Genomic DNA, 24,030 nt, shown 5'->3' on the forward strand with positions numbered 1-24,030 from the left:
CTTCTTGAGCTGTCAGTTTTGCAATATTAATTTGATATACCTGTCTCATTCAAGGAGATTAACAATATAGTCAAACCTAGTAATTTGTAATATTGGAAATTTACTAACAGTTCTAGGAAAATCTTCTTTGTGGATGGTGGTGTTTTGCCTAAAGACATGTAGAAAAGTTTCTGAAGTTTGAATTGTGGTATTCTGACTAAATAGCAGTATTTCAGTAGATACTAATTTACCTGGTGGTATTAAGCACTAAAAGCTTAAATATGTATGCTAAAGTGTATTTAATAATTTTCATTGGATCTTTATCACAGTGGTACTTTAGCACCTTCACTTCTAGTACTCTTCATTCTTGAGTATGCACAAGCTTTGTTCAAGATTTTTGTTGTTTTAAGGTAGCTTTCAGCAGGCTTTTATTCTTCACGTTGATAGTTTCTTCATCAGTTACATCCATAGTCTTAATATGTGTTAACTATGGGTACTCGCACACACGCTAATAATTAAATCTCATTGGCATCTTTCATGCTCACATATTATCGCTAGTCCTCCCTACACATTTTATCACTGCCAAAAAACTTCAGCACTTTTTCTCAGTTTATGCTATTAAAACTACTTAATGCTTAGTAACAAAGACAAAGATTTACAGTTTTTACATTTTAAATTGCTTTTGTGATAGTGTTTTTTCCATTTTTGGTCATAAGTCTACTTAACTGTTTTGGTGACTTTTTTTGTTAAATTTCAACTTAGAGAATAGTTGGCGGAACAGTAAAAGGAACTTTCATATACGCTTTACTGATATTACCAGTTGTTCACATTTTGCCTTGCTTCCTTAATCTATTTATTGTGGGTATTTATTGGTATTTATTCATTTTGAGCCCTGTGAGATTAAGTTGGAGATATTGGACTCTTTTTACCTAAGTACTTTATTCCCTAAGAATAAGAACATTCTCTTAAATAGCAATAGTACAGATATCAAAATCAGGAAATTCAGTAATGATACAGTATTATTTAATATACAGTCTGTGATCGAAAACATAGATTTTGAACGTGTCAGACATCTTATTAGTTTTCTTTTATATCTTCTCCCAATGTTCCCTAATTTTTATTCAGTTCCAGTAATAATGTATACATATTTTTTTTCACTTAGTTGTATTTCACCATATTGCTCTGTAGTATTTTGATTATAGTTTTAGTCATTATATTGTTTTCCATTTAGCAAGTTGTATTAAAACTGGGTGGTTAGGCTTCCAGATTTTATTTTATTTTTTTATTTATTTATTTATTTATTTATTTATTTATTTATTTATTTATTTATTTATTTATTTATTTATTTATTTTTTCCAGATTTTAAATTTTGCTATTTTTCATTGCAGTGGCCAGTTTGCATAAAGTTTTGTTCCTTTTCATTTATTATAGCAACTGGAATCACTAGATTAGAGACATGAATCTTTCAATGACTTGATATTTATTACTATAGTGTTTTTAGTATTAATTTCTTGATTATGAGCATTGTGTGGGGAAGGAATACGTTAAATTTGTATTTATATTCTGAAATTTTAGCACAGCCTCCGATTCCAGTTAGTTTATTAATAACTTCCTCAAACTGAATTAAATTTCCTCATACCTGATTTGTCTTATTTAGTCTCTTAATATGCATGGTCCCTGACTTATAAGATGGTTCAGTTTAGGAATTTTCACCTTTATGATGGTGCAAAAGCAAGTAGAAACCATACTTAGAATTTTGAATTTTGATCTTTTCTTGGGCTAGGGAGATGCAGTATGATACTCTTGAGTGATGCTGGGCAATGGCAACAAGCTGTAGCTCCATTCATCCAGATGACCACAAGGGTGAACAACCATTTTGTTTTTCACTTTCAGTAGAGTATATTCAATAAATTAAAAGATACTCAACACTTTATTAATAGCATAGGCTTGCATTAGATGATTTTGAGCAACTGCAGTCTAATGTGTTTTGAGCGCATGTAGGGTAGGCCAGGTAAAGTATGATGTTCAGAATGTTAGGTGTATCAAGTGCTTTTTTCATAGGGTTATTGGGTTTATTGGGATGTAACCCTATCATAAGCTCAGGAATATAAGTGTTTTATTGACTTTAAAATCCAGGGTTTTTTGTTTTGTTTTTAACAGCTCTTAAATCTGGATATGTCTAACAATTAATAGCATATCTTAATTAACACAAGATTTTATACTTTTTTTTTTTTTTAGTGGTATATAAAGTAATGGTGGTATTTACAATCACTGCATCTTAAAGTTGACAAACAGCAGTTTGTCTTTATTTTTTTATTATTCCACAGAAAAAAATGGACCTAGATTCTTTTCCTCCACACTTGCAAATGGTTCATATATTTCATTCCACTCAATCTTTTGTTTAATGATCTCTTTTCATTCCGTGTCAGTCTTTTCCTCACTTCTATTGAAGTGGTGAGCTGACTTTGAGTCCTATTTATAATCTGCTTTTAGTTGTCTTAAATCACAGTAGTTTCAGCTGTCTTACTTTTAGAGCCAGTTTAGAATTTCCTTGCACTTATAACATTGCTTTAATTTTTAGATTCAGGGGATCCCTGGGTGGCTCAGCGGTTTCACGCATGCCTTTGGCCCAGGGCACGATCCTGGAGTCCTGGGATCGAGTCCTGCGTCAGGCTCCCGGCATGGAGCCTGCTTCTCCCTCTGCCTGTGTCTCTGCCTCTCTCTCTCTCTCTCTGTGTCTACCATAAATAAATAAAAATAAATCTTTAAAAAAAATTTTAGATTCATGTATTATGATATTTGAACTCTAAGAAAATTGGAGAAATTATATTTTAGAAGCTTTTACATCTATAAGTAATTTTTAAATCAGGTGTAACTTAAGAGTTTAGTTTCATGAGCATAGGTTACAATGAAATTTCATAGATAGTTTTTTTTTTTTTCCCACAGATACAGTTTTGTGTCACAGTTGTGTTTTATGGCTTTGTATATATGCACGGTGAAATGCTTTAGCTTACTCCAAGACTATTATTTTTTAAATTTTTATTTTATTTAAATTCAATTAATATATAGTTCAGAAGTAGAGTTCAGTGATTCATCAGTTGTATATAATACCCATTGCTCATTACATCATGTACCCTCCTTAATGCTCATCACCCAGTTACCTCATCTGCCCACCCCCACCCCTCCAGCAACCCTCAGTTTGTTTTGTATGGTTAAAAGTCTCTTATAGTTTGTCTCCCTCTCTGATTTTGTCTTATTTTTATTATATCACAGTTATCCATGGTATTTTTTTTTTTTAAGCATTACAGAGAAAGACTGGAGCACTTTAGTTTGACTTAGTTTGCCTGAAAATATTTTCACCGTCAGCTGGACTTGAGTAATTGTCCTCTCATGTTTCAGTTCAGTAAGCATTCACTAAAAACCTGCTAAACACTTAAAATCTGTAGAAAAAGCTATTGAAGGATATAAAACGTTGAAGACGTGCATCCCTTAAAGAGCTTAAATGGTATTTTGAGAGATCATACCTTGTGCTTGGGGCATTGTTAAGAAAGTACTACTAGAGCAATTTAAGGAAGCATAGTGTAATCGTTAAGAGCACCTGTTCTGGAGCCAGACTTCTGAATTTGAGTCCAGGCTCTGCCACTTCCTACCTGTAAATGTGTAACCTCTGTGCACTTCAACTAGGAAAATACAGATAATCATACTTCTTTTTTTTTGTTTTAAGATTTTATTTATTTATTTATGAGAGACACAGAGTGAGGCAGAGACATAGGTAGAGGGAGGAGAAGCAGGCCCCATGTGAGAGCTGGATGTGAGACTCGATCCTGGAACTCCAGGATCACAACCTGAGCCAAAGGCAGACGGTCAACTGCTTGAGGCACCCAGGCATCCTGATAATCTTTTTTTTTTTTTTTTTTTAGAGATTTATTTATTTATTAATGAGAAACAGAAAGGCAGAGACATAGAGGGAGAAGCAGGCTCCTTGCAGAGAGAGCCCGATGTGGGACTCGATCCTGGATCCTGGGATCACACCGTGAGCCAAAGGCAGATAGATGCTCAACCGTTGAGCCACCCAGGCAACCCAATAGTCATACTTCTTAAGACTGTTATGAGAAATCAGTTCATATTTATTTGGAACAGTGCCTGACACATTGGTAAATTTGTTAAGTAAAAAAAGTGTATACACTATTCTGTGATAGTATTGCTTAAATAAAAATTTTTTTAAAGATTTTATTTATTCATGAGAGAGACAGAGAGGCAGTGACGTAGGCAGAGGGAGAAGCAGGCTCCCCATGAGGACCCTGATGCAGGACTCAATCCTGGATCCCAGGATCACGCCCTTAGCTGAAGGCAGACGCTCAACTGCTAAGCCACCCAGGCTTCCCGCTTAATTATAAATATTAAAATAATACAGACAGAGAGATTGCCATAGAGTTAATTAGAATTAATTTCACAAGATTTCATGAAGAGAAAGGTGTAAATCACCAGTTTGGGGTATTTTGATTGGCTTTGAGGAAGGATAAAATGTATTTTAGGTGGAGAGAATCATTTGTACAGAGGCATAAAATTGTGACTAAAGTAAGGTGAGAGATGACAGGAAACTGCTCTTTTAGGGATATTGAGAAATAGCCTTGCATTTATAAAAATCTGCTAAACTGAAGAGCTAGTTTAAATCCAAAAGCAGTTTACTAAGCAAGCCCTGAGAAGTAAGGAAAGTTGTGTTGGACTTGAGGTTGAAGGTAGGGAAGAGATTGGCATCACATAGTCTAGGTGGGAAGCTGATATACGTATAGTTTTTTTTTTTTTTTTAATTTTTTAATGGGCTCCACGCTGAGTATCAAGCTCAGTATGAGGCTTGAACTCCCAACCTTGAAATCAAGGCCTGAACTGAGATCAAGAGTTGGATGCTTAACCAGCTGAACCACCCAGGCACCCTTAGTTTTATTTGTATTTACTTAAGAATTTATTTTTAAGTGTTCTTTATACCTAGCATGAAGTTGAAACTTAGAACCTCAAGACCAAGAGTCACATGCTTTACCAACTGAGCCAGCCAGGTACCCCTGCATACCCAGTTTTAAAGTCATAGGGATACAAAGACCAAATGAGAAATCAATAAAGCCAGAAGTTGATTAAGAAGACTAGAAAAATAGACAAGTGTCCTGCAAGATTGATCAGAAAAAAGAAGGCATAATTAAATACTGAGAATTAAAAAGCGAACATAATCATAGATCAGATTAAAAAGAAAATACTGTCAAGACATTTAAAAGTTTAAACAAAATTAACAAACTCCTACAAAATAGAATGTACCTAGACAGAGCTTTGAATAATCCCATAACTATTAAATAAGTTGTGGAGTAGTAGTTCTATCTTGTATAAGAATACCATGCCCAGATCAAAGTCCAAAAGACTTTTCAAGGAACAAATCATTTCAGTGTTGTACAGACTTCCAGGAAACAGCAGGAGAATACATTCTTTAATTCATTCTCTGAAGTCATTTAGTCCTTTCTTTTTATTTTTTAAGATTTTATTTATTTATTTGACAGCTAGAGCCAGAGAGCACAAGCAGGGGGAATGGCAGAGGGAGAAGAAGAAACAGGCTCCTCACTGGCCAGGGAGCCCAATGTGGGGCTCAGTCCCAGTATCCTGGGATCATGACCTGAGCTGAAGACAGATGCCTAACTGATGAACTGACTGAACCACTCAGGTACCCCTGAAGTCATTTAGTAGTCTTCATTTCAGAACTAGACAAGGATGGTATAAGAAAGAAAAAGTATAGTCCTGTTTTGCTTAGGAGTGTATATGGAAAAAATCCTAAATGAAATACAGGTCTACAGACTCCTGACAAATTTTAAAATCCAACAATTTATGAAAACGAAGTTAGTTTAATTTTTTAACTTTGTAGCACAATCTGATTTGACCTGTTCTTGGTGGCAAAATCTGATTTGAGGCTATTTTTATCATTGTTTATCTTAGAGTAAATAACTACAGTTCATTGCAAAAATATTAGTATATTTGAGTACAGGGAACTGATCCACAATTTAATGGGATTACATAATTGACATTTTTTGCATTGTACATTATGACGAATGTCAAAAAGTTTCCAAAATTTTTTAAAAATTTTATTTATTTACTCATGAAAGACACAGAGAGAAGGGAGAGACAGGCAGAGGGAGAAGCAGGCTTCCCACAGGGAGCCTGATGTGGAACTGGATCCCAGAACTCCAGGACCATGCCCTGAACCAAAGGCAGACGCTCAACTGCTGAGCCACCCAGGCATCCCAAAATTTCCAAATTCAAAAACCTGTTTCCCTCAAGGGTTTTAGATAAGGGATTTTGGACCTGTAAACAGCAAAAAGCATGCAACAACAATAGATGAAATGCACTTCATAATTTAACAAATTCATAGAAAACTATATTGTGAACAGATAAGAATCTTAACAAGAAAATCCAAGGTATCTATAAATAATAAGTGAAATCTGCAACAAATATGCTTAATGGGGGAAATGGATTCCTTTTTCAACCTGGAACAAGATAATGTACACACTGTTACTACTTTATTCCATATTATGTGGATATCCTACTCCAAGCAATAAGGAAAAAAAAAGCATGAATATTGGAATGAAGGAAACACAATTGTCATTATTGACTGATGTGATTGTTTATGTAAAAGCCAAAAAGGATCTACAAATAAATTATTATTAGATAGAAGAGTTAGCAAAATATCTTGATATATCTCAGTAACCAAAAGTCCATTGCATCTCTGTATGTCAGCAATAAACAACTAGTAAAAATAGAGAAAGTGTCACTTTAAAAAACATGGTAGATTATCCAGTGCCTGGGAGTAATTATAACATGTGCAAATCAGTATGTAGAAAGGTGAAAAACTATTGAAAGACAGTGAAAAAGATCTAAATAAATGAGGAACTCTAGTGCCTTCCTATCCATGAATATAGTGTATCATGAAGAAGTCCTTGCTCTTCAGGCTAATCTCTGCGTTCAGTGTTTCATTCAAATTGTCAGGATTTTCAGGTAATTTCATACACTGATTCTAACCCATATATGGAAGAGTAAAGAGCTTAGAATAGGACACTTAAGAAAGGCAAAGGTGGATTGTTGGTGATGGGTGATATGTGCTTATTTTATCAGATAATGTAAACCTTTGGCATGTAAAACTGTTATTGGCACAGAGATAGGTACATTGACCAATGGAATTGAATAGAGCACCTCAAAACATACAGTCCTCTGGGGTGGAGCTGTTATTCCAACATGGTAGCTGTATGGGGCTATTGCAGTGTGGCTAATCTAAATTGGAATGTGCTAATCTAGAGAGTAAGAAAGGCCTCCCTGAGAAGTTATTTTAAGTAAGATCTGATGGGTTAATAATAGGACTTAAGTAAGGGAATAGTTGGGTGAACAGAAGAATATTTAATGCTGTATGAATAGATTGTTTATTTTGTAAAGGGAATGTGGTATGTTCTTCAAAGAGGCCCCTGTGGGTGGTCATTAATCTAAGGAAGGTGCTGGCATACTTTCTGTAAAGAGCCAGATAATGCTTTAGGCTTTGCAGGTTAATACAGCCTCTGTTATAAGTGCTCAGATCTGCTGTTAGGGTACCAAAGCAGCCACTGACAGTATGTAAACAGATGAGTATGGCTGTTTTCAAAAACAGGCAGCAGGCTGGATTGTGTCCCCAGGCCATAGTTTCCTGATCCTAATTTTGTGGGAGAGAATAGTACAAGGAGAGGCCTGAGAGTTGGGTCGAGGCTTAGACCTTTTTAGCATTGTTAGACATTTTTGTTATTTAGCTTTACAGTAATTTGCATCCAACAGTGGTTGGATTTGAAATAACTTCATTTCAGTATGGAGAATGGGTTGAGTGATGGAAGACCAATTGGCATATTACAGTAATCTAAATCATGATAAAAGCTTTGAGTAGTTGGCGGTGGGGAGGGAGAATGGTGGCAGTGGAGAGAATGAGGTGGATTTGAGAGTACTTAAAATCCCTAAGGTTTGATTATGTGTATTGTAGTGGGGAAGAGTGAGGATGGTGAATGAGCTAGGAAAGATACCTTCTTGGTTTCTAGCTTCTGCAGCTTCAAGCACTGATGCTGTTTATGATGTAGAACATTAGAAATTTACCAGGCTTGGAGTTGGGGAGTGGAAATTAAAACTGGCTGTAGAGTTCAAGTGGAGATGCCAATTTAGCAGTTAGTTGTAACAGTCCTCACAGGAGAGGTCTAAGTTAGAGATACATATTTAGGAGCCAATAAAGTAGAGATGGCAATAGATTAAATTGACCTAGGGAGAGTACAGAAGAGTACAGAGTCTTGAGGTGAGGAATCGCCAGCGTTGAAAGGCCAAGTAGTAAAGATGATCCTTAAGAACAGAAGGTAGAAAAAAAAAAAAAACAGAAGGTAGAGAGTAAGAGTAACACTTATTAGCCTTTTTGAACTGATTCTTTCACTTGTAAATTAATGATTATAATACCCGAAATTGTGATCGGAATCAGAACTATGTGTTTCAAATTCTTGGCATGTAGCGGTGCTTTTAATAAATGCTGTTACAGTATGTATCAGGCTTGAAATAGCCTCATATACTCTGGCTGTATTTCATAACAGTCCTTTGTCCTGTTATGCTGGATTAGTTTCTGGACTTATTTTAATTTTTAGTTTTTTTAAAAGATTTATTTACTCATGAGAGACACAGAGAGGCAGAAGCAGACTCCCTGCGGAGAGTCCCAGTTTGGTACTCGATCCCAGTACCCTGGGATCACGACCTGAGCCGATAGCAGAGCTCAACCACTGAGCCATCTAGGTGCCCCTGGACTTATTTTTAAATTCAGTACTCTTAGGAATTCTGAACTTGAGTTTATGCATTTCTTTGCCCACCCCACCCCCCCAAAGAGGAAAGGTCATTTTATTTACCTTCATTCTTTGATTTCAAGATGGGAGCAGTAGGCTAGGAATCTTCTCAGATTCCTTAACACCTGGAAAATCGTAATTTTTGGGTACTAATAGTATGTAAGGAAGGCTCAGAAATCTGTTTCTCTTAAACTGGACTTGTCATTCCTGCCAAAGAAGGCTGTATGCTTTTTTTCTCTTTTACACTCTCAAGATGAGTTTAGTGTTATTAGATCAAAACCTCGTATGTTTCTTGATTGCAACCATAGGAATTATTTTGTTTAAATCGTACATGTAAATGTTTCTACATAAATCTCAAAAAAAAAACCACTTGCTGCTACTGTATACATTATTTTGATTTTCTAGTCTATTATGGTGAAATCAAGAGGTGCTAGTTGTGACCTACTGAGTTGATTTCATAACCTACAAGTGTTTGAAAAAATGCTTTAAGAAAAAGAACTGAATTGAGAAATTTGAGTTGTATAGATAAATTTGCCGTTTTTAACACTCGTTCAATGAAACAAGGTATACCTGTGTTTAAGCCAGTTTGGTTTCTCTTCAGTATCTATTTCAGTGCTGTTACCTTGATTCAACAGTAAAATACTTTGTGAATTTATAGTGTATTAGAGTAAGTCAGTATTAAGATGATTTTTCATTTTTAGCTTTTTAAAAATTGTTTTCCTATCTTGCTTCCAGGTCCTGAATCTTTTCATTCTCTTGCTTAGTGATGACCAGTTCCTATTTTATTTTCAAATGCTGCTTCCAGTCTGTATTCTTTCCTCTGTATCTTACTGCTTCTTTCTTAGTAAACCTGACTCTCAGATAATATCTTAGAAGATTCTGTTTTAGCCATTGTAATAGCACTTGGGGAAGAATACCAAAATAGGTATGTAACCTTCAAAAAGACCAGAGGTCTGTATGTATATATTGAATCACAGAATGTTAATTTAATATTAGTAAATAGTGAATTGATAAGTGATATTAATTAATATAGTAGATCCTTTAGAATGTAATAAATATTAAGCTTAGAATTATTTGACTTATAACTTCTAGAATCTCAGTCCTTTTTTTTTTTTTTTTTTTTTTTTTTTTTTAGAATCTCAGTCCTTATTAAGTAAAATACCTTTTAAAAATAAAAATACTTTTACCAAACAGTGGTGACCAGAGTTTTCTCTTGATTAGAAATTGTTCATTCCAGATAACAAAAGTAATGAGATACATGTCTATATTGAACCGTTGTCTATATCCAAATGCATAAGTTATAGGGTAAGTTTGCTTTTCATTTTTAGTGTATATCATTTAACCTCTTGACAGTTATTTGATGGACTGTCAGGTTCATACCTGAGAGAAACACAATCTTGAAAGAATTTTAATTAAGGCTGAATAAAAATTGCATGCTAAAAAGCTTACTGTAGAAAGAACAACACTTGCAGATCAGATACAGATGGAGGGAGTTAGACTTTATTTAATAAGCAAGGTCATTTAACAGTCTCAAAGTACTTGAAAGTTTCATATTTTCTGTTTTTCACCTATTTTGGGAGAGATTTGGTTAGATTTGTCAGTTGACAGAATATCTGTTATATCCATTATTGTCTTACACTTTTTTGGGAGAGAGTGTTGGCCACTCTTGTAAAGGCAGTATATTCAGACGAATGAGAAGGAGGTTGCTTTCCCAGACTCCTCAATCAGAATCTTTTCCAGCCTGTTTACCTTGAGTTCGAGCCTATATCTATTCCTAACTAGTGAACTCTGGCCAGGAGAATAGCATTTATGGTACTGAATGTAGGTAGGCCTGAGACTTTATCCCTAGATCTCTGGGTGAAGTTGCCTTTCCCCCAAATTGAGTTACTTTCTAAGGGATGAAAACCATAATATCTGTTACAAGCAAGATTTATATATTCTTTATAATTAATCTTTATGGCCTGGTACATTATTTTGACTATTGTCAGTTGAAATCAGTATGAGTATGTGGCTTTTGTAGTTGTGATAAAAGAACTGTTTATGTGCCGGTTGGGGGAGGGAAGGTTAGTAATTACCATTTATTTTGACATAAGGAAATTGCCGCTTTATTCACCAAGCATCTTACTGAATGTCCGCTATGCCTGAGCTTTGTTTGAAGCTAAAGGATACAGGAATGATGGTTGTGGGTTCTGCTTTCAAGGAATTCAGTCTAATAAGTTTGATTTTATTGAAAATTAAAACATTTTCTATTTTCAACAGATTTAGCAAAACTTGTTCTTTCATATCTGTAATCTCATTTGGAAAGCATTTGGTGAGATGTCCTTAAGAAAGCATTTCACTTGCTTGCTTATTGGTTAATTGGCTAAATTGATCTCTGCCTTCCTGATTGATTAAGTTATATGGCGTTTCTAAGATTTCTCATAAAATTGGTGGCATTTCTGGTTTGGGTACATCAATTTATGGTATTATATAGATGTGGATATATAAAATATTTCTGTTTATATTTTACTATTTCTTTGAATTTGTTCTGTGCTGTCCATTTGACCATGATTTAGTGCTTTTCAAATTCAGATTGAAATGTAACAAGATGAGCAGTCTTTAAAGTATATTTATTTTACTTCTGTGTTGTAATGAGGCTTAATTTAAATGTTTGTGTCATTGGTGCACTAATTTCACTAACCTAAAAGCAAATGTAAATATCTTCAGTGTGGCTTTCTATTCAAGCTTTTTTCCTTTGCTTTCATAACAGCATATTGAATGTTTAGCAAAAACTGGCATAGCACAAATACTGAAATTACTCTTTTGTAGCACATTAATTATAATTGTTAGGATGTATTAATATATCAAGGAGTCACTTAACTCCTATAACAGATTATTCTTATTATAATTTCATATTAATGGACAATTGTTTGTATTCCAAGACTAATGGGTAATTTTATAGGGTTGTCAATTTTACGTACTGCAAAGTTTAGCATTCTATGAATTGTACCACTTAATCTTAGAATTATTGTTTCTATTATATAGTCTTATGATTTCTAACTCTGTAATGTTTTCTTGTCATCTTAGTTGATGTAAGAGTCCTCAATAGGGCTTAATCTATGTGAAAAGAGAAACCACAAAAGGACTGCTTCTTAAAAGTAGTAATTTTTGATGTTTCCAATTTTTAGAACAAAGTAAAAGTGTGTGACAAATATGATCTTGTAATTGTATCTAACTTTGTCCAGATGGAAGGTACACCTTGAATACTTTGTACAAGGTAATTGTTTTGAGGTTCAGGGGAAGTACTCTTAGCCTTTGCAAAATTGAGGAAAGGTTTGGGTATTTTCCCTGGAAAAATGCACATGCACAAAATTTTACTGGAGTTTTAAGGGTTTCATATACTTTTTAAAGCTGTGGACTTTGGTTTAAGAACCTCTGTTGATAATAAGGAAGAAAAAAGACACAGTGAAATTTTTTTTCTTTTTCTCTTGATCCTCTGGCAATCATTAGAATAACAGAAAGGACCTAACAGATTAGTTGTAAAGGGAACTAATCAGTGGTTTTAAGAATGAAGTGCTGGGTGTAATAGAAAACCCTTTTCCATGTGAAATACACTTAAAAACATCTATTTGGGGAAACTGGGAGGAAATTCACCCATTATTCATTTGAATAGGTAGATGCTTTTTAGGACCCTCTGCGGATGATTACATGTTTATTTTTTGATTGGTGAAATTGTTAGTGACATTAATAAAATACCTGTCAGATAATTTATGTTGAAATGTTTTATAGGAAGATGGCATCTTAGAGATGAATCAGTGCTAGGACCTGTTTGTCTGTTAGTATGTACAAGAACCCAGACCACATTTATTTACCCTCAGTTACTGTCTCTTTCACCTAGTATTAGCCTAAAGGGTGTGAAAGAGCCTTCACAACATTCCTGATTTCCAGAGTTTGGACTCTCGGTCAGTACCTACAGCTTTTATAGACTTTTTTAGAAAAAGGATTAAGTAAACCCTCATGGAGTCCTGCTTGCCATTAAAGGCTTCTTATACAGATATAATTGTGTTCTCTGATGCAGTACTACTACTTCTCATCTAAAGTAATTGCTATTGCTTTATACTAGTTTTGTCACTTTGTAGTTTAAGAAGTTTTTTCTTACTACACTATAAGCTTTTTGAGGGCAATTACAATTATTCCATCTTTGTGTACTCTACAGTAATGTTTCTCAGTCTTGAGTTACATATTGACCTTTTTCAAAGTTAAAATTCTTAGACATCCCAGAAATATATCTGTAGCTATCTTACAAACTTGAGTTCTTTGTCCTTGGTTTTTATTAGCCTAGCACAGTCATTTTCAACTGGGGTCAGTTTTGCCCTCCAGGGAACATCTGTCAATGTCTGGAAACATTTTTGGCTGTCACAACTGGGTAGGGAGTTACTACTGGTAGCTATTGGATAGAAGCCAGGGTTTCTGCTAAGCATCTTAACAGTTCATAGGGTAATCTCCTACAACAAAGCCCAAAATGTCAATAGTAGTGAAGTAACAGAATACTGTGTAACAGAATGTGGTCTTTAAAAAAAAAAGTCCTGTGTGAATCTAAAAGTCAGTCATACAAGGCATGTTTGTACCTGTTCATTATGAAAGGCAGGATTTTCCTCATAGGTCACAGAATTTACTTCCCTCTCATCATGATTGGATGAGAATATATTTTCAGGAAGGAACTACTATGGGCCAAAGCTACATGCTATTGCTGTTTATCTTACTTGGCTGATCTTTATTCTGCTCTAAAATATATTGCTTACGTTTCATTGTCACAGTCTTCAAAGTTGTCATAATTTCTTACTTGGATTATTGTGATGGTCTTTTTTAAAAATTGTAATTTTAATATAATTGTAGATTGGTGTGCTTTTGTAATATAATGATCCCATACACTCTTTTTGCCCAGTTTCCCACAAATGTAACATCTTTCAAAACTATAGTACAATATCACAACCAGGGTATTGACATTAATATAATTCACAGATCTTACTTAGATTTCCCCACTTTTCCTTGTACGTGTGTGTGTGTGTGTAGTTTGGTGCAATTATTCACACGGGTAGGTTTTTTGTATTGACCGCTATAAGTTGCAAAAACAGTTCTTTGACCAACAGATCTCTTCTGTTGTCTTTTTATAATCACACCCTCCCTTCTTCTCACTCCCACTCATAACCCTTGGCAACCACTAATTTGTTTTCCATTTTGTCATTTTATAATTTTGCCAGTTCTAGAATATTATATAAATGAGATCATACTGTATGCAACTTTGAGATTGACTTTTTTTTTCCATCATAATTTCCTTGAGATTCAGTCAAGTTGTTGCCATATATCATTAGTTTATCCCTTTGTTTGTGGAGTGATATTCTATGGTGTGGATATACCATAGTTATTTAACCTGTTGAAAGGCATCTGTTGTTTATAGTTTGGGGCTATTATGAACAAAGTAACTATGAACCATAAATTTTTATATAAATACAAGTTTTCATTTCTCTGTAGCGTTTTGAGAAACTGCCAAATTTCAGAGTGAGCATACCATTTTAGATTCCCACTAGGAATGTGTGATGAATTGTATCTCCATAGCTTCACTAGCATAGGTGGAGCGATAACTTAAGTTTCTGTGTCTTCTGTTCACCCTAGCTTCAGACTGTCCTTTATGTTGCTTTCTGAGGAATAGTACTAAAATAAAGTACCTCATCTCTCTCCCTGCAAAATATATTTTAAGCTCCGGTATAAAGTTCAAATTTCTTAAGGGAAAAACCCATTGGCAATGTGGCCCTTACCTACCTCTCTACCCGCATTATTCATTCCTGCACATTGCAGGTGCATTGAAATAGATGTAAAATAGATGCAAAATAGTAGCAGTGTCAGAGCTGTTGTGACAATTAAGATTATACACGTAACATTACCAAGTACCTAATATACAGTAAGCAGTAAATGCTGTTTCTATTGATTTCTGAGTGCTTATGCTGACATTTGGTAGGCACCCAAATGTTTAGATGAGTAAGTACAGACCAGATTCTTTCTAAATTCCTGAACTATCCCTGACTTCATCTCTTCCTTTTAAAGTCTGGATTTAAGCCTTGCACACAATTATTTTAACACTTAACCACATAATATTTTATATGTGCTGTTAACTAAATGACAGGTAGTGAGATATTTTTCTTCATAATACATTTTTCTTGAGAACATTAAACTTATTTCCACTTAATTTTGTATCCTGCACAGTACCTAGCATGATGCTACGTACACACGGTGCTCAGTTCTTACACACTATTGAAAATACATCACCCTATATCCAAATGAATTCACATAGAATTGGCTGTTTAATTCTTGTAATTTTATGATGTATAATCATCATTTTGCATAAATCCTGGTTTATTAGGTTTGGATGCTTAAGTTTAGGTACACCTACATAGTGACTCCCGTAGATACGAGGAATTTGATATAATGAATACTGAATTTGCATAAACTGGTAAATAAACCAACAAACAGTACTTTGTGTATTAATAGAAATCTTACATGGTAAAGTCTTTCTCTGGTTCCTGTTTGTAATTTTGTGTGCTTCTGTCAGTGTTTACTGAACATATATTTATCATGTGCTAGGTATTTTGCCAGTATAGGTACCAAAAAAAGGGAAAAGTAGACAGTTCTTATATAATATTTTGGAAGTCATACCAACAGGGTTTAGCAGTTGCTGTAGGGAGTAAGGGAAGAGGAAGAAAATCAAGATGAGTCCTAGATTTAAGATCTAAGCAACTGGGTAGAATTACTGAGATAGTGAAAACTAAGGGTGATTCAGACCAGAGAGAATCAAGACATCTATTTTGCACTTTTTATGTTGAGATCCCAGTGAAAATAAAACCTAAAAGTTATATGTATGAATCTGGTACTTAGAAAAAGAGATACATGATGTAAAGGGATTTAAACTAGGGATTAGATAAATTTACCTAAGGGTGTAGAGTACAGAGAAAGAATGGAGGGCTCAGAACTGAGTTTGGGTAAATCAGGAAGGGTATTGGCAGGTGAAACAAAAAGAAATCCTTTGAACCCAAGAGTAGTGAAATGAGAGCCAAGAGAACAAGTGTTTAAGGAAGGGTAGTAGTCAGGAAAGAATGTTTCTGAGAGTTCAAGAAGGATGAAGAGCAACATTTCTTTTTTAATTTGATAGTGTGGAAGTATCTGATCTTGACAAGCATTTAAGTTGAATGGAAGAGAAAGCCCAAGGGAAGTAGGTTAAAGAGTGAATGGAATGTGAAAAGATAGTAGATGTAGATGGCATCTCCAAGAAGTTTTGCTGTGAAAGGGAGCAAGACACCTGAAACTAACATATAACACTGTATGTTGACTAACTGGAATTAAAAATTTAAACAGCCAAGAAAAAAAAAAAAAAGCAAGAATTGGGATAGTAGCTAGAGGTTAACATGGGATTAAAGGAGGATTTTCATGTTGTTTTTAAAGATGACGATATGTTCAGAAGAATGACCCAGGGGAGGGACAGATTAATGTTATAGGAGAAAAGGGATAGATCGTAGGGATAACTTTTTGTATAGTTCAAAGCATTTTGCCTCGTGAAGGCAATTCCAATTTAATATTGCTCTTTAAAAACAAAAAAGAAAAAATCATTACTTTTCCTGTTTTTATTTTCAACTCTTAGGAGTCCCTCTTTTTAAATAACGTGTGTTTAGTTGGGTTTAGTTTTGTACCAAATCTGAGAATCTTCTTTAGTTGATCTTATTCCATTTATTTATATTTTATTTTTGTAAGTTTCAGTTTGCTTTTGTCTAATTCCCTATTTTTATTCCACTTCAAAAGGTAAAAAAAAAAAACTGTAAAAGAAAAATAAATGAAAAAACTATTAGTTTGCATGCTGCTTATTTTCGTCATTAAATTTATATTGAACCTCTATTTCAGTTTATCATTCTTCCCTCCCCCAATAATCCGTCATGATACTCTGTCATTCCTTAGCATAATCACGCAATCTTTTATTATTTTCCCTTTCTCTTTTGGGTATGTTGAGGTCTTTGGTTTTGGCCTATTATCAAATTATTTTTACATTTTGTTGCTTTAGCTATGAAATTTTAGATGTTATTTTGTTATATAGCCATACCACCATAACTTAGAATTAGTTCTATGGGTAAATATAAACAATGTTCATTCTTTCTTCCATAGCACAAGTTCTCTACATGTAAGCTAAAGAGCTTACATCTTTAAGATTTTTCAAAAGCAGTTTTTACTGTAATTTAAATATATTATTATATATTTGAAAACTTTAAAAATTTTTGTAGTTGCTTGTTACTGCACATCCAAATTGACATACTAACTAGGTAAAGAATTCTTGACAACTCTTTTCCTGTGACTATTCCTGTTGACGAGTCTTCTGACTTCCCAGTTTTCCTCAGAACTTTAAAGCTAGTCTGATATTTTCCTTCTGTTGTTGGTTCTTGATTTCTTCTGCCTGGATGCTTTTTAAGTTTCTTTGAAGCTTATTGAGTTGAATATGATATGTCTGTAACTTGATGGTTCAGTCTTGTTATCTTTTCTAGCACATGATGAGATCATTTAATAAACATATTGGCATTCATTATTTCAGAAGAGACCTCAAATCCCTTTGTACTTTGCTCTTTTTTACAGGCAGTATTCCCTACTCCTTGGAGTATGTTGATGAACAAAGCAGATAAAAATCCTTGCCCTTGTGTGGAGCTTAAATTGTAGCAGGGGATACCAAATAATGATAACAGTAATAACAACAACACATAAGTAAAGAATGTAGCGTTGTAGATAGAAACAGTAGTAAAAAGGATTGGGAATGCTGGGCAACAGCTAGAAGGGCAGGGACTAGGATTACAGTTGTTTGAGTAGTCACTGTAGGCCTCATAGAAATCATGAAGGGGACCACCAGTATAAAAAAGCTCTCTAAGTCAGGAGGATACCTGGCATGTTAAAAAAACAAATAAGCTATGTGGCTGGAGGAAAGGAGTAAATGATGATGAAAGTAGAGAGAAATGAAGTTGGAATACAAAGAGGCAGAGTTCAAGGCATGCAGATTTTATATGGCCTTGTAGGCTGCTATTTTGGGAGTTGCTATCATTCTGGCTTCTTTATTGAGAATGGTCTGAGGAGATGGTGGTAGAACCTGGGGGATGGATTGAGCAGTTGATGTAATCTAGCTGTGTGAAATGATAGCTTTAAGAATTACATTCTATATCTGATACATTTGCTTTACAGTTGAAAGTAGAATGAGAGAAAAAGAGGGGGTCAAGGATAACTCCCAAGATTTTTTAGCCTGAGCTACTGAAAGGATGGAATTGTTAGCATCGGAGATGGATAAGGACACAGTTGGGGAATATTTTAAGGAAATCATCAGTAGTTTAGTTTTGTAGATGTTAAGAAAGAGATTTTTCTTAGGCATTCAAGTTAAGATGTTCAGTAGAATGTTTCAAATGAGTTTAGAGTTCAGGAGAAAGAGCTAAGCTGCAAGTATTTGGGTTATCAGCAGATAGAGGACAATATGAAGAGAGTGGGTATAGATATTGAGGGAAAAAAAGGTAGTCAGGGACTGAGGCCTGGGGTATTCCCATTACAAGGCTGGCTAAGAGCATCCAGGAGCGAGTACTAGTAAGGGGAGAGTGAGTGAGATAATAGAGGCGGTGTTCTCAAAGTCCAGTGAAGAAAGAAAGAGACTGCCGAAAGGTCAAGTAAAATGAAAGTTGGGAATTATTATTAATTCAAAACAGTCATTGGTGACCTTAATAAGAACAGATTTAGTGGAGTGATGAGGGTGGTAGAATAATTTGAATACATATAAGAAGAAATTGCAAACATCTAATATATGTATATATATAAATATGGCTTCTGCAGAGTTTGCAAAAGGGAATAGCATTATGGGGCAAATAGCCAAGGAGAGGACGATTGAGACTTTAAAAATGGAAGCAAAAGAGTATTTTTTTGGAATATGTCATAAGAATGATAGAGTAGGAAGGGGAATTCTGATGATCTTTTTCACTGTATTCTGATCTTTCAGTTATATTGAGTCTTTTACTACAGAGATTTTCATTTCTTCAATGAGTTTTTTTTCCTCCAGTTTCTTTACAGTTTGCTTCATGTTGTCTCCTTTCTTTGACCTTTTTTTTCCCCCCTCTGAGAATCCCATCTTAGAGAAGATCAAATGTTCTTGTTTCCTGGATTGGCTCTTTGAAAGCCTCCTCAACTGCTTTTTTTTTTTTTTTTTTTTTTTTTTTTAATTTTTATTTTATTTATGATAGTCACAGAGAGAGAAAGAGAGGCAGAGACACAGGCAGAGAGAAGCAGGCTCCATGCACCGGGAGCCGACGTGGGAATCGATCCTGGGTCTCCAGAATCGCGCCCTGGGCCAAAGGCAGGCGCCAAACCGCTGCGCCACCCAGGGATCCCTCCTCAACTGCTTTTTGCAACTTTTTTTTCCCCCTCAGTTTGTTGCTTACAAAAGAAGCAGTTGAAGTATTATGTTTTTTTAAATGTTACTGATTACAGTATTTTTTGAGGATGTTAGATGCCCTCCCTTCTTGTGTTGCTGATGTAACTATGAAGTGGGAAGGCAGCTCTTTCTAGAAGAAAGCTCTTTGTGTACCTTTTCCCAATCCTGTTTTCTTATACTAATGATAGTTTTTAATGTCTGCTGAACACTTAATTAATAACATTGTGTACATTATTTGTGAATTAGATGTTTATTTTACTGTGGATATTCATTTGTAGTATGAATCAAAAGTTGGGTTATTAGAAATCAGATGTTTTCCTGCTGGCATAATTATTTAATTGGGGGCTGCCATTTCTGACAATGGTTCTTCAAAACCTATGGAAATAAATTATCAAATAGCCATACTCCTCATCTTTTTCTTGGCTTTCTGAGAATTGATGGCATTTTATAACAGTTGTAATCATCTAGCCTTAGATAGTTTAGCTTACAAAATTCATTTTGAATTGATATAAATGTATAGCTATAGATCAGCAACTCTTAACTAAGGGATGTATATCAAAATTATGTAGAGTTTTTCAAAATTTGCATATTTTAAAAGAACTCTCAGAATTCTGATGATTAAGAACTATCACTATTAGAAAAAGGAATTATACATTTTTATTCATCATAAAAGCTAATCCAAAACTTTCTCTGAATAGAATATTCTTTTATACCAGTGTTAGTTAGAAAAATTAGTAAAATCACAGAACTTAAACGTTTTTTTTCCTCCTAATATATATGAATTATAACTTGAGCTGTCAAGGCAGTTCTTTGTTAGTAAATTATCCCTTTAGACATTGCCAGAAATTCTATGCTACAAGACACTTAGCCTTTCATTGCTATAGATTACTAGCCCTGAATCTTGGTATAACCACAGAATTAAATAATTTGCCCTTGTAATTTTATAGACCTTGGGGGAATGTTCCCTGAGCATAAGCCAGATAATCTACCTTATTTTACTTTCTTGTCTTCACCTTCCCAATTTTAGTCAAGTATTCAGTTCTTTTTTTTTTTTTTAAAGATTTATTTATTCATTCAGAGAGAGCAAGAGAGAAGCAGAGACACACAGGCAGAGGGAGAAGCAGGCTCCACGCAGGACGCCCAATGTGGGACTCCATCCCGGGTCTCCAGGGTCACACCCTGGGCCGCAGGCGGTGCCAAACCGCTGAGCCACTCGGGCTGCCCCAAGTATTCAGTTCTTACTAAATAAAATTTACACTCCCATTATGTTCTTCTTTCCTATGATCCCAAGGATAAGGCTGGAATGTTTTCAGAGTCATCTGAGAGTTCAGATTGTTTCCTAAAAGGCAATATTAAAAAGAGGGTTTTCTTAAGAGTTAACTGGAACATTTAGGACCAACTAGCTTACTTTTCTCATAACCGTGTTCTTTTGGTAGCAAAGATCTTAATAGATCTTCTTACCACTTTATTCCTTTTGCTTCTGTCATAGGCCAGGCATTGCTGTTTTCATTAAGCGTAATCTTACTTATTGCTATATCATCTCTCTAAACAAAATACATCCATCTATGCCTCAGTTTTCAGTTTTCTAGTCAAATTTTGCAGCTGGTAGTTTGCAGGCTAGAAAGTACCTTACTGTTTCTGAGAAAGAGGACTTGGCTTACTATCCTACCTCAGTTTTGAAATTAGTTTCTTCATTTCCTCTTCCTTGCATATTGTTTTGTTTTGGTGGTGGTGGTGGTGGTAGTGCAAGGATTATTTAAGGAGTAAGGATCCACGCTACTTGGTGGGTTTAGGTCTTGAGCCAGATCGAACATTCCAATGCTTTGTTGGCAACATTCCAGACACCTAGTTATGTTACATGTGATCTGTACATACCAGGGTTGTATATAATCCATATCATTGAGATATAGTACATGAGGGTTTAGAAACTTGATTTCATGAGCTCTGGAAGTTTGCTAGATGGAGCAGCCTGAAATGGAGATGAAGAAAGGACTTAGTTAATTATTCAAGATAGCCAGAGACTTGGAAGAATACATTGGGTGATCCATCCAAAGGAGAGTCTCTTCCAGAAAGAATGGGAAGTTGAGTATTGCTTTAGGCATAGGAAACTCTCCCTGTGCACCTTCCCCATCCCCTGCCCTTTTCTGGTAAGAAATGATATGTTTTTATCCTGTTTACAATAAGTAAATAATGATATTATGACAAATTTGAATAAGTTTGTGATTTATCAGAAAATGTAGGTAAACTGAAAAGAGAAGAGCTGTCAATAAAAATGCTCTAACATCTTTGAATTTCTGAAAATTTACTCATCTTTCTATATTTCAGAAATTGTCAACTAGGGATGTATAATAGAATTATCTTTAGAAATGCCTACAGTATCCTACTCCAGAAAAATTGACTCAGAATCTTCTTAGCAGTTGAATTCTAGACAGTCCCTCCTTAGATTTTTGAGATGTTCACTCCCTAGCAAAGAACTCATTTTCTCCCAGTGCTAGATTGAGATTAAACTCTGAAAATTAGTATTTTATTCTGTTTTTACTCTTGTAAAAATGTATCCATTACTTACGAAAACTATCTTAACATTTAAGAAATAGAATCAGTAGATAGGAGGAAAATGGGAAAATAAGGGGCAGATGATGGGACTAAAATTCATGAAGTTACATAGTTCCATTGTATAATCAATAATTAATTAAAGCTATATTATGTTCTTATAATAAATAGCTATACACAAAAATCTCACTTGGACCTGCCCCAAAGACCAAATAGAATTGGGAGGCTACACCTAAACTGAATTGAGCATTGATTACTTCCAGCATTTCCTTTGAGGTGGCATTGAAAAATGGCCTTTTCTAATTTCCCTACCTCTCCAGTTTCCTATTATTTTCCAAAGGGAACATTCTTTTTAGTCATTTTTTTTCTCTGTTCACTTTGTCTCTTTCCATTGCTCAAGTTGTTACTTCTAGCAGAATTTAACTGAGTCCCACATTGATGGTCATTTAGGTTGGATGTGTATTTACATTGCTGAATATCAGTGTTATTCTGAAGGAAATTTTAATAGTTTTAACTTGAATATTTTTTTTATAGCAGAAAAAGAAAACTAAGAACTTCAATCCACCAACACGTAGAAATTGGGAAAGTAATTACTTTGGAATGCCCCTCCAGGATCTGGTTACAGCTGAGAAGCCCATACCACTATTTGTTGAAAAATGTGTGGAATTTATTGAAGATACAGGTAGGACTGAAGTATCATTGCAAGAATTTTTTTTTCATTGCAAGAAATTTAATTGAAAATTTCACTTTTGCCAAACCAACAGTTTGTGAAATGTTTCATGATTCATCAAAGCTAAGTTATGAAAGAGGTGTTAGGATTGATTATCTTGAATATTAACTCTAGACATAACTGACATTTGGAAAAGCTTTGTTGTTGGCCATTAATGTTTTTGTTGGGCTTCTCTTGAATAAATGGGTAAGTCGAATGCTAAAATGTTACTTACTTTATTCTGGAATTTAAAATAACTTGATTATTAAATTATGCTATTCAATTATGACTTTAAATATATAAATCTGAAAGTTTTCAGTGTTTTTTAAATCTAGCACTATTATTATTACCCATTTTACACATGACTTTTTGTTTTAAATTTCATAGCAAAAAAAAAATAAATTTCATAGCAATATTTATAAATGTATGAAAGGCTGCTTGTTTGAGATATTACTGTTTATTTAGCAGCACTATCTTGATGTGGTTTATATGGTTTGAGTTGTATTTTTAAGAGTGTACAGATATCCTCACTATTTTAAAAACCAGCCTGAGTTATGTTTACTTTGTCCAATGTAAACTATCATCTGAGGGCTGGACTAGTCAAAGTTAAGGAATAAAGGTAGAATTTTATCACTTTTGTCATGTTTATGTGCATTTTAAAACCTAAGTTAATCATGAAACCTCAGTAATTGAATGGACTACAAAATTTAATGGTTTGAAAATATGAACTAATTCCATCTTTATTTGTTCTTAATGATCTTTGATAAGTAAGCATTGTTTAAAAGACAAAACTACAATATCCTATCTAAAATGTCAAACTAATTTTTACTTGGATATACACTTTAGCCTTTTAGTCTGATTATCGGCTAAGTTCTTTACATTTGGGGTTTTCTCCTTGGTGAGAAGTGCTGACTTTCTGTTTTAATAAAGGAGTGGAATATGGGGCAATAACTGTTATCCACTAGTATTGTATTTGAAATAGCCTATATCTTCTCCTTTCCGGAAGGTTAATAAATATTAATTTATAGAGCCTACATTTGGATATACCCTTTTATTCATTTGTTGTTTTCCTTCAACAAAGTGTATTTCAGCCAAATTTCTTATCTATATTTCTATCCATCTTTAGCATAGTAGAAATACAAAGGTTCCTTTTTTTTTGCAAAGGTTCTTAAAATACTTTCTGCTTTGAGCTTAAAGAATTCTCATTTGCTCTAGTAATATAATTTGGCTTTATGGATATGACTGAGAAATGAGGATATATTTTCTTTAGTAATTAGAAAATAAAATAATAGTATTTTGTACATTTATTTTTATAATTAAAAATTCCCATTTCTTGAGTATTTTCATGATAATTGAGTGATTTGGTACAAGGAAAATGAATGAATTCCAAGTGTAAGACAAAATGAAATTCTACCCCAATTCTTAGCATAATCTGAATTAATTCAGTTAACTGACGGGTAATT

General features: G+C 34.3%; 1 protein-coding gene across 5 annotated transcripts in view; it reads left to right on the forward strand.

Moving 5' to 3' along the window:
• ARHGAP5 (Rho GTPase activating protein 5) overlaps positions 1 to 24,030 on the forward strand; it is a 79,489-nt gene that overhangs the window by 19,092 nt on the left and 36,367 nt on the right. For 4 of the 5 annotated variants that reach the window (XM_072838205.1, XM_072838207.1, XM_072838204.1 and 1 more), the window contains exon 3: positions 22,393 to 22,540. In XM_072838205.1, the coding sequence (XP_072694306.1) occupies positions 22,393 to 22,540 (148 nt within the window). The remainder of the gene's footprint in view (positions 1 to 22,392; positions 22,541 to 24,030) is intronic. The other variant, XM_072838208.1, reaches the window with a different exon arrangement.

The sequence above is a fragment of the Canis lupus genome, chromosome 9, assembly GCF_048164855.1.
Source record: "Canis lupus baileyi chromosome 9, mCanLup2.hap1, whole genome shotgun sequence".
NCBI lineage: Eukaryota > Metazoa > Chordata > Mammalia > Carnivora > Canidae > Canis > Canis lupus.